Source organism: Genypterus blacodes, unplaced genomic scaffold (genome assembly GCF_046128005.1).
Source record: "Genypterus blacodes isolate CSIRO-AG114 ecotype Tasmania unplaced genomic scaffold, CSIRO-AGI_Gbla_v1 ptg000028l_1, whole genome shotgun sequence".
NCBI classification, from domain to species: Eukaryota; Metazoa; Chordata; class Actinopteri; order Ophidiiformes; family Ophidiidae; genus Genypterus; species Genypterus blacodes.
In genome coordinates, this window is record NW_027466841.1 from 1770112 (window position 1) to 1781399 (window position 11288).

An 11288-nucleotide genomic window follows, 5' to 3' on the forward strand; every position below is an offset into this window, starting at 1 on the left:
ATGACATTTGGTGGGTGTGAATATCATGGGCATGGCAACTTTGTGATGAGTGATCATCCTCGTGGGTGGGCACTGTGTCATTGTATTGTCTACTGAGGGACTTGCCATTGGTCCAGAGCAGATTTTGGGGGCAGGCGTGGACTGAAAGAAGGTGAGGAGCAAATACTTCAACAATCTCACGAGAAAATATGAGATTTTCCAGATTATTGTTTACATTGCAATAACATGAGAACCGAATCGATCCGGATTAAATTGAGCTTCATGCAACAACACAACTTCCGAAACAGAAAGGTTCTTCCCTGAGACGAGGAAGACGACGGGAACCGAACTTTATTTTGATCGAGACGAGAGTCCGGACCCGAAATTTATCTCACCACTGGGGGAGAAAAAGGCAGGGGGTAACGCTAGTTTACATACATCATCAATACTAGGTGAAAACTGAGAATCTCGAGAGTCGCCATTGTGTGGAACGTGATAACCCGACATTGGCACGGTATGGTCCACGGAGACAGGGATGTGATGGGTATCCCCGCCTAAGGAGAACGGAAAGGCGGGTTTGGGACACCCGGGGTTGCCGAGGCCTCCGAGGGAATCCTCCGTCGTCTACCTTGAAGCACACCGCGCGTTCCCGTGTCTCGGTTGTTAACAATCAGCACGCGAGGGACGGGGCTGTGGATGCGGCCTAGCCTGGGAGGGTCTGCTGAGTGCCGAGCACCGGGGAAACAACGGGGACGGTTTCGGGGTTAACCACAGGCCCTCCGCAGGACCGCGGAAATATTTCGTTACAGTAAGTAGCTCGGTTTGCTGTCGAACAAAAAGCAGATACGTTGTCTTCTCCCGGCACTGTGAGTCCGGGCGTCGTAGAGCGACCACCGCGGACTGACAACACAGAACCGAGAGGATGCTTCTTGTAGCGTTAGCCCGCTAGCTCCCGAGGCTAACTCGCTGAAATGTGTTGGGGAAATTATTCACATTGGTGGAAATGAACTGTGTTGATATTGAGAAATCCCTTGCGTTATCTCATCAGGTAATTATGAATTAGACAGCACTAATTACACTTTTACTAATTCTGCAGTATTGTTTTTTTACTATATCAAATGTGGCTACTGTGTTGCGATGCTAACTGATGTAATGTTAGCTAGCGAGCTTACTGAGCTTTCACTGCTGATGTTTGGGCTCGTTAAACTGGAAACTGAAGCCGAGACACAAAGCTCAACACTGAACACTTGCTGCAGAATAAAGCCTAACATGGACGTGGGAACTGCTGTTGACACTATATACCTAATGTATACAATGTATGGGTCATGTTAGGCATAATGGTTAATGTTAACCTTTGGCCAAGCGAGACACTTATTGTCTAATGTGGCCTTTTCTTAGCTGTGAGTATACTTGTCAATCCCTGTATTAGTGACCTTTCAAAACTCCAGCGCCATGTAAGTTAGGCCTATAACACCAGGGCGTTATCACATGTCACATGATGCCATCATTTTCCAGGCAGTGACACATCTGGCCTACATCCTTGGTGTACATTTTATATACATTTGTGGGTCAGCTGTGTATTTTAGTGCCCTGTGTATGTTGGCGATGACTCTACCAGTATGGTTTGTACTTGCTGAAGCCACATGATATCAGAAAAGCTTTTTGTCAGCCTTATTGATGACTCAGAAGAGGAATTTTCCACATCCATATAGTTTAAAAACAGCCATGACTCATCACAAAGTGCCCTTTTGAAACAGCTATCTGTCACTCCCACTTGATTATGCCAGACCTCTTCCTTAATCTGTCCTCTTTTGTCTCTGCAGTCATGATGGAAGAATTGCATAGCCTGGACCCCCGACGTCAGGAGCTGCTGGAGGCTCGGTTCACAGGGGTCGGCGTGACAAAGGTTTGTGTTCACATTAGCATCGCAGAGGTAAAGCACGGAGGTCTCTCCGATCACAGTGTTGAATATCACAGATTTTCTGATTAACACGTTTTTGTGAATGTCTTCCTTTCTTTGTCTCACTCTGCCTCAGTATCAATGTGCAGTTTGGCCCGGACAAGCTTGGCCCCAGTCCTTTTCTTTGTCTGTCTCTGGAGAAGGTTGAGCTGTGTCTGTGTTTTTTGGCTGGCGTGATATGGCATCTCTCCCTGGCTCATGATGTAGTGGCTGTATATGCAAGTGGTGATGCCTGCCAAAAAGGCCACAGACGGGACAGGGAAGGTAGGGGAGGAAGAGTGAAGGCAGGGGAGGAATGCAGAAATAGTTCTTGACCAGGTGTGAGTGGAGGCTTCATTTAGCCCCCCACCCCCCGGCTCGTTACATGGATGGAGCTGTCTGTGTGGAAGGTGATCTTGGAACGGTTAGGGAGCGAGAGTCAGCGCCAGGAGTGGGCCTTGTGCCAGCCATAGGCAGAGCTGAGCCCGAAACATGGCATGGCGGCTGCCGCAGAGAAAATGGCGTCTCCCCCGAAGACATCGTGCCACAGCTACCAATATGACAAGAAATGCAAAATGCGTGTGCTGGGGGTAGAAACGCATCAGAATTGGTAGCAAGGAATCAGGCTTGGTTGTTTGGAAACACCTTGATGTCACAGAGCAGCTTTGTGCGGCGTTGTTTTTTTTTATCGACCTTGAACAGACTGGTGGCATGGCTGCTCTCTCTATCATTACCGTGTTGGCATAAAGGGAAGGCAGGAGGGTTATCCTACGAGGACAAAGAGCTCGTGCACCTTGTTGTAATGGAAAAGACGGGGCCCTCTCAGATATTTGGAAAATGCATTTCTCTGACACAAAGTCTGACAACAATCACATGTTTGAAAATAAGCCGTCAGTGTCAAGTGAAGCATCCGTCACCGGCTGTCTCCAGAGTGGGGAGTAAAACGGTGATGAAGACCGTCGTGAAGGGGGGGAGAAATGAGTGACATTATCTAAAGGTGACAGAGGGAGGAATACTTCCCCAGCAGCATGCCTGATGTTCAGCCATTTTAGGAGAGTTCAATGTTAGAGCCCCGGTGTGCTCTGAATGACTAAGTATCTCTCCCTGATTGGGCAGTGCCTGCTGAATCCTGATGTGGTCCCGTTGATTGACAGGCATCACCTAGGGAACCGGTATTAGGACTGATACAGGCCTCGGTGCAGAGGGAAGTTAATGGCGTCGGTGTTTTGCCAGACCTCACCTCTCCCTTTGGTTTCTCACCTCTGTTTCCTCTTGGTGATTTGGGACTTGGTGTGTGTTCGCTCCTGATTGCATGCACACTGGCCGTCCACTGCGTCTCTTGTATCTTTTGTGTTTTGTTGTATTTACGTACTCTGTGTGTGTTTCATTGATATTCATCTGTTTTGAACTTATTTCAACAGGGCTCCGGTCAGAATCAGAATGAGTCCTCCAATCAGAGTCTATGCAGTGTGGGCTCTCTCAGCGACAAGGAGCTAGAGGTAAGGTCTCTAGGTCTCTGCCATGTCTTCCTCCATCAAGCCGTCTACGCTGCATCGTTATACACGCCGCTGATTTGCATTGCTTTCCGACAGACCCCTGAGAAAAAGGCCAACGACCAGAGGGTGAGAAAACGGAAAGCAGACCACTTTGACAGCAACCAAGGTGAGGGTGTGTATCAGTGTGTTTGCGTGTGTGTGTGTTTTGCTCATCCTCTCATCGTTCATCCCGGGCACTTACCTCTCTCAACTTTACCTGTGTTTACCAGGCAAAGCAGGAGGAAGAGGACATAAAATTAGCGATTATTTTGAGGTGAGTGAGACTGTATTGTTGTGATTCTTTGTGTGTGTCTGTGTTGTGTGTTTTATCTCAAAGCGTCGCTTCAGTGTTGGGTGCCACACTTTCCATACTTTCTCTCTAGCACCCATTTTAAGCCTTCTCTATCTTTCCACCGACCTGCTTCCCATCTCTCTCTGTCTTCTGTGTCAGTTTGCGGGAGGTAGCGGTCCTGGTACCAGCCCTGCCAGGGGGATTCCACCAGTGGTCCGCTCTTCCCCACAACACTCCCTCTCCAACCCCCCTGTCACGGTGAGCACGGTCTCTCTACGGCTCTATCCCCAGCACCTTCATTCTCTCAGCACGCTCTCCTGTATTTTCCGCCTACCGCTCTCGACATCACCTCTGTCAAGTTTTTCCATAAAGATCTGCCTCGTCCTGATGGATGATCCGTAAGATTCATCTGCTCCATTTTTTGTGCCTCCCAGGTGCAGCAGGGGAGTCCGTCCTCTGTGAGCTCGGCCAACACAGAGCACTCGTCGTGTTCGCTGAAGCCCGCGCCTCTTCACGTGCTGCACAAAGCTACACAGGTACTTCACACACCATCTCAAAGCCAGCTGACCATTTATCAGATCTGGACGCTGTATTCAAGATGCGGTTAAAACGTTAACATAGGAGGCAATGAATTACAGGAGGCATCACCACCAGAGATAGATGTTATTGATGTCCTTATTTCTGAAGGATTGTTCATTAACAAACTGTTTTCTTTTGTACTCTCTCTCCACTGTAGTCTGACCTTACCATAGAAAAACTAACGGCAATGGAGAACAACAAGAACTCTGACCTGGAGAAGAAGGAGGGCCGGATAGATGATCTGTTGCGGGTACTGCTCTCATTCCACCTTCTCTCTCTGTTTTTCTTCCAGGAATATCATGTTCTGTGCTTTCCCCCCTAGCATGGTAGAGTCGACATGTTCCTTCTATTTGTGCACGTTAACACAATCTGAGCTCAACTTTTGCACGTCTCTCTTTTTTCCTCTCCGTTTTGTTCTGATCCAGGCCAACTGTGATCTAAGGAGACAAATTGATGAACAGCAGAGGATGCTGGAGCGATACAAAGAACGCTTGAACAAGTGTGTGACCATGTCCAAGAAGCTGCTGATTGAAAAAGTATGTTTTGTTTTCAGTAGTTCAGTAAACCGCACGAGTCCTTATGGGTTTCTGACAGGACGGCATTGTGGAACCCCTGATTTAAGCCGCCTGTGACCTTTGATTGTTGGTTGATCTTTTGCTGTTCCTCCAGTCTAAACAAGAGAAAATGGCGTGCCGGGATAAAAGCATGCAGGACCGGCTCCGCTTGGGTCACTTCACCACAGTAAGGCATGGGGCCTCTTTCACCGAGCAGTGGACGGACGGATACGCCTTCCAGAACCTCATCAAGTAGGTTTCAGAGGAGGTGGAGTTTCAACGTATCCAAACTGTCGATTGAATCAGTTCCGCATGTCATCGTGCCACGCCTGTCCTCTGTGTCTTTCCAGACAACAGGAAAGGATCAATTCCCAGCGAGAGGACATCGAGAGGCAGAGGAAGCTGCTGGCGAAACGAAAGCCGCCCTCCATGGCCCAGACTCCGCCGCCGAGTCTGGAGCAAAACAAGCGCAAGAGCAAAACCAACGGAGCAGAGAGCGAAGCGTACGGAGATTTACTTTAGTTGTCCTTGATGACTGTTTATTTGCTTTTCCCCTCACGTTTTGCATGAGCGTCACCGGTGCTTAGGCAGATTCTTTGTCACCACAGGTTATCACAGGCAGAATACCACGAGCAAGAGGAAATCTTCAAGCTCCGGTTAGGCCATCTGAAGAAGGTAAGGCTTTATGTTTTTACCCCGAATACGCCCCCGCATTAGGGCGTCCCCTCTGTCTTGTCTCTTATCATTGGCTTGTGTTTCGTTCTCGTTCGTTGAAGGAGGAAGCAGAGATCCAGGCAGAGCTGGAGAGGTTGGAGCGAGTGCGAAATCTACACATCCGTGAGCTTAAGAGGATCCATAATGAGGATAATTCCCAGTGAGTTTTCTGCTTTATGGCCTCTCCCCCTCCCCCTGTCAGTCTCTGCTGATGTGGCTCCATCATCTGCCTAAACACACTGTACAACCTGTATAACACTGTACCGTGTCTCCTTCTGTGCAGATTCAAAGATCACCCTACGCTAAATGACCGCTACCTGCTACTCCATTTACTTGGGCGAGGAGGTTTCAGTGAAGTTTACAAGGTGACTGCACACTGTCTCGTCAATTCACTCGTTTGTTTTCTGCATTTAGGAAGCAATCATTTACTGTGCCGTAATGAAAACGAAAGATTTCTCTTTGGGTGATTGTGAAGTGTAGAAGCAACACCGTCATTCAAGCAGTAAAGGCAACAATAGGATAGTGAGAGTTGGAAGTAAATGCAATATAATCAAGGTACGGTTTAGCAAGCTTCTCAACCCTCATCCCCTTGACTGATCACTTCTTTAGGCCGTAGACTCACCAGTCAGAACTCTTATTTATAATCTGAAAGTGACCAGAGATGGAGAGCAGCACAAACTTTGGAAAATATTTGCGAACCGGTGTTAAATTACATTACATCATGTTTGACATCATCGGCTTTCCAAGCAAATGATCGTACCAGATTTAAAACTCCTTCCAAGAATCTGCTGTCATTATAATCATGATAAAAAATGAGCGCAGCCACTTCATGTGAAGCTTTGATCGAAACTCTCGCCAAACTCAAAACCCCCAACTAAGACCGGGACATTTGTTTTCCAGGCCTTTGACTTAACCGAGCAAAGGTACGTTGCGGTCAAAATCCACCAGTTAAACAAGAACTGGAGAGACGAGAAGAAGGAAAACTACCACAAGTGAGTGTTTTGATGCAATACTGTCGTGCTTTATTGCAATCCATGCACTATGTAATTCATCTAATCATCTTCGAATTGAACGTTATAGAACCTAAACGTTTTTTGTTTTGTTCCAGACATGCATGCAGAGAATATAGAATTCATAAAGAGCTGGACCACCCACGGATAGTCAGACTCTACGACTACTTTTCACTCGACACCGACTCGTAAGTCAATTCGTTTTTAAACAAACGTGTGTCCCCTTTGGCGCCATTGTCGTGTTCATATTATGTTCTGTATTCATCTGAATGATTGAATGAGGCCCTGGTTCTGCTGCAGGTTCTGCACGGTCCTCGAATACTGCGAGGGCAACGACCTGGACTTCTACCTGAAGCAGCACAAGCTCATGTCAGAGAAGGAGGGCCGCTCCATCATCATGCAGATTGTCAACGCCCTCAAGTACCTCAATGAGATCAGACCACCTATTATCCACTATGACCTTAAACCTGGTAGGTCACTGGGACAAGAGGTTTCTTTTGTCTCTTGAGTCTAGAACTCACTCTTACATCTCCTGGTGTGATCATGACTGAGTTTAACAGTCTATTGAATTGAGTCATTGTGAATATGGATCTGAACGGAAGCTCTTCTTGACCTCCATAAGGTAACATCCTGCTGGTGAACGGCACCGCCTGTGGGGAGATCAAGATCACAGACTTCGGCTTGTCAAAAATTATGGACGACGACAGCTACAACTCAGTAGATGGCATGGAACTAACGTCACAGGGAGCAGGGACCTATTGGTAAGCTTCACGCCTCATGTACCTCACACATGCGATTCAAACAGCTGCTCTGAACGGGACTGAGCGAGCCGAGATCACACTCACATAAACATGCTCGCTTTGTCGTCAACCACACAAAGACGGGATCAAATCATTTTAAGGTTGTTGAATGTGATTCAATTGAATGTTGCTTCCTTTAGGTACCTGCCCCCAGAGTGCTTTGTGGTTGGGAAGGAGCCACCTAAGATCTCCAATAAGGTGGATGTGTGGTCGGTGGGCGTCATTTTCTACCAGTGTTTGTATGGCCGCAAGGTAAGAGACAGATTCTATGGAACACAGCATCATGTTCCTTTACCTTTTATATTGTGCCTTCACATTTGTAACTGCAATAACTCTTTCTAATATCTCATTCTTTAACTCAGTTTTTGGCTTCAGTTTGTTAATTCACCCTCGGTGCTGTTTGTCCATAATCCCTTGACCTTGTCTCTCTCTGCTCTCCAGCCTTTCGGCCATAACCAGTCACAGCAGGACATCCTGCAGGAAAACACCATCCTGAAGGCAACAGATGTGCAGTTTCCACCCAAACCAGTAGTCACACCTGAAGCTAAGGTACCAGAATCACCGAACCAGTTTGTTTTTGTCTATTCCACTTTAATGGGCAGAAAGTACTCATTAACATAACACGTACTGTACATCTGCTCTTTGTCGTGCCTCACTTCACTCTCTATCCCACATCACCCACAGTGTCACCTGACAAACTGAGATCAGCCACTGAGCCTCCATGCTGAGCTGCTTTTAGAAATTAGAACAAACAAACCAGCATTTTTAAGTCCAACCTTCCCATTCTTGTATTCAGGAAAACATAACTGACGCAATTTAACCCTTACATAATATAACTGATTGTATTAATATCTTATTGCTTTACATGTTTGGAAATACTCATCGTGTGGCAAAACCATTCTAATAGCTGATATCTACATGTAGTACTGTACAAAGTGTTTGCCTTTGAACTCCCTCCACACTTCTCTCCCTCCCTCCCTCCAGGCCTTTATAAGGCGCTGCTTGGTCTACCGTAAGGAGGACCGCATCGACGTGCATCAGCTGGCCAGTGACCCTTTCCTCATGCCCCACATCCGCAAGTCGGTGGCCTCTTCAGGCACCTCAGGCATGGCCGTGGCCTCCACTTCCAGCTCCTCTGGCAGCAGCGCCTCAAACTGAGCCCACACCCCTTAACAGACTGACCGAACCAGTTGAAAGAGTGGGCCGGGAGGGGAGGGACGCCATACTGCGTCCCCCCTCCCAATAGCATCTCGCCTTGCCATGTAGAGCCCAAGAGCAAAGGCTTGGACGATGGCAAGGGCTGGGTGAGAACTCGTGGACGGTGTGGGGAGGGAGAGCAGTGTCACCCTTCATCCCTGTCATGTCCGCCCACCTCAGCCTACCTGTCCTTCTGTCCCGCTGGAGTTGGGGGTCATCGTTCTGGGGGTCAAAGCCCTGGACGACTATTACGGCAAGGATTGAGGTTTGGCACTGTGTTGGTGTTGAGCGGAGTTCAGTGTTTGGGATTTGTCTTTTCTGCTTAAAAAAAGGGGGAAATTTAAAAAAGAAGTACCGGAATTGCTTCAGCTTGGCCTGATGGAAAGGACTTTATGGAAGGCTTCATAACCATACACACTCACACGCATACACACATATGCATGAGCCATGCTGGTCCCAGATCCTCTGAACTCCCCAGGTTCAAACACACACCATGTTCGTACTCGTCTCCCTGAACCAAACTTGAGAGTACCAGTCCGATCCGCTATTGTATTGAATTCTAAATATCTTTCTGGCATTACGCCACCCGACCTGCTGTTCTGGGATTCCCAGTCCCACTTAAATTTCAGACCCAGATAGTTTGTGAGGAGGAGTGAAAGAGGCCCCTCCCCCCTCGTAGCTCCTCGTCAAACTCCTGTGACCAAAGCTTAGAACTTCCAGTTGGTGGCAGTGTTCCACCTCCGTTTTTATAATGAATGGATTTAGAGACGTGTTACTTGATATGAAGTGGAAGTTGTTGACAAACGACCCCTTTTACATTTTTTAAACTTTTAAACAATTTAACCAGTTTTATGGAGAAATTCTTGTGTTTTTCAAGTTGCCTTTAATTAGAGCTGTCCTTGTTTTGATTGAACCCCCACCATAAACACATATTTATTTAGGTATGTTTGAATTATTTTTGGCCAATGAAATGCAAGGGACTGGTTTACCTAATGGTACTGTTGGGGAAGATTGGGCCTTGAGCAGAAGAGTTGCATAAACCATTAAATACTATTGGTTACATTTCTTTGTGGTCTGAGCTTTATCATCAGTGCCTCTGGAAAGAATCACTTATGATGTTTTATTTCAGTGTCAAATGAGCTTTTTATACGCTGTCAATCAAACTTCTACTCACCAGACAGTTTCAGTTGCAGGAGTGGAGACTATATTGTGACGCCACGTCGATCGTGGCCCTGGAGCTGCTACATAAATGCTGGAAACGTCCGTCTGTCAGCAGGAGATGGACAACAGTGACACGGTTTCAAATCCATGTTGAATTTGTCCAATGAGGCAGTAAGCACAAACTGGAAAAGTGGTCGTAGTGTTTACAAACAGCATGCAGGACATTCATTTTTGCACATTCTTGGATCTCTTTATGAGATAGTTCAGTTTTTGTTGGATCAAATCTAACATCTAGATTACGGAGCAAAGGCACCAGATCATCACCAAGCCTCAGAATCTGTTATGGCTGGAATGTGACAGGACTCTTAGTAGGTCGATCTTAATGACATCTGTGGGTTTCTGCACGCCTCAGCTGTGGGTCCAAGCGTATGATTTATCATCACGTCATATTTGCAATATTCAACAAGGCATGTGCTGAACAGCTGGATCAGATCTGATGAACAGTTAAAGCACTTTGGCTGTATGAAGAAGCAGAGAGAGAGATTGAACTTTGCTCTAAGTTAGTGTATAGTAAGATACTCTTCTGTAGGTTTCCTTGGGCAGTTTTCCACCACACACTTCCACCTATAGACACCTTTAAAATGTTCAGAATATCCCGGACATGATTGCTTTGATTGTTGGTGTTCATGTCTTTCATATTTTCTGAAATACGTTTTACAGCTGACTAATCTCCATGGAAACCCACTCGGATCTCTTCAACTTTCCTTCACGCCCTTCCAATTTCTTCATTCATTCAGGTGCAGAAATCCTTCAGACATTATTCAGGCTTCACTCTTTCAGGCACTTCTTCAGCACTCTGCAAACTTGTCAATGTTCTAGTTGGAATTTTAACTTTCAAAGTGAAACGGAACAGAAATCATGACTTGTTTGGGCTTTTCTCTTTTAAATGTCACTAAATGGGAAAGAAGAAGCCTGCTCACCTCTGGTAAAAGATGTACAGATAAGCTGAGAAAAGCTTCATGTGGAAAAATGCATTTAACCCTTAAAGGTCTGCTGGGTCTGTTCAAAGTCTTGATTATCATCCAGCTGGGATCACTGAGCCTGATAAGAATCCTGCAACACATCTACGTCTGTCAGTGGGAGGGATGATCGAAAGGAGATCCCTTCAAAGAGAGCAGGGATACAATGGTAAGGTCCAGGTTCAAGTTAAGGTCCTGGTCCTGGTTACTGTGCTGCTTTGATTTGTCAGATTTAAATTGGAACAGAGGTTCAACACGAAACGAGTCTATATAAAAACAATAGTTGTACAAATAGATGGATTGAAAACTGAGAGGATGTTCAACAATATTTTTGATTCATTTTGTTTATTTTCCCATAAAGGGACCACGATGATTATTGCAAAATGAAAGTTCCTTCCTTGAGATTCATTTTGTTGTCAGAACATTAGCCTCAGTCTAATAACTGGAATGATGGAACAGCACGAGCAGAATAGGATGAATATGCCTCCATATGAAAACAACTTGCAAGA

At 46.3% G+C, this 11288-nt stretch overlaps 1 protein-coding gene across 2 annotated transcripts; it reads left to right on the plus strand.

Annotated features, from left to right (window-relative positions):
- Positions 1 to 157: 157 nt before the first annotated feature.
- Positions 158 to 9664, plus strand: tlk2 (tousled-like kinase 2). Of its 2 annotated transcripts, none has more exons than XM_076144220.1 (21): positions 158 to 787; positions 1803 to 1885; positions 3340 to 3417; positions 3511 to 3586; positions 3684 to 3727; positions 3905 to 4003; positions 4180 to 4281; positions 4482 to 4574; positions 4750 to 4860; positions 4994 to 5130; positions 5229 to 5381; positions 5487 to 5553; positions 5655 to 5752; positions 5876 to 5957; positions 6493 to 6584; positions 6701 to 6790; positions 6903 to 7072; positions 7225 to 7363; positions 7543 to 7654; positions 7844 to 7951; positions 8387 to 9664. In XM_076144220.1, the coding sequence occupies exons 2-21, from the start codon at positions 1805 to 1807 to the stop codon at positions 8558 to 8560; spliced, it is 2106 nt and encodes a 701-aa protein (XP_076000335.1). In that variant the 5' UTR covers positions 158 to 787; positions 1803 to 1804; the 3' UTR covers positions 8561 to 9664. The 2 variants fall into 2 exon arrangements, with proteins under 2 accessions (XP_076000335.1, XP_076000336.1); XM_076144221.1 differs by having other exon boundaries at positions 3511 to 3580.
- The last annotated feature ends 1624 nt before the right edge of the window (positions 9665 to 11288 follow it).

Coding starts and splice junctions, on each gene's coding strand:
- tlk2 (XM_076144220.1), top strand. CDS start 1,805: ATGATGGAAGAATTGCATAGCCTGGACCCCCGACGTCAGGAGCTGCTG. Junction 3,587..3,683: donor TGACAGCAACCAAGGTGAGG/GTGTGTATCAGT, acceptor TGTGTTTACCAG/GCAAAGCAGGAGGAAGAGGA. Junction 5,131..5,228: donor GCCTTCCAGAACCTCATCAA/GTAGGTTTCAGA, acceptor GTGTCTTTCCAG/ACAACAGGAAAGGATCAATT.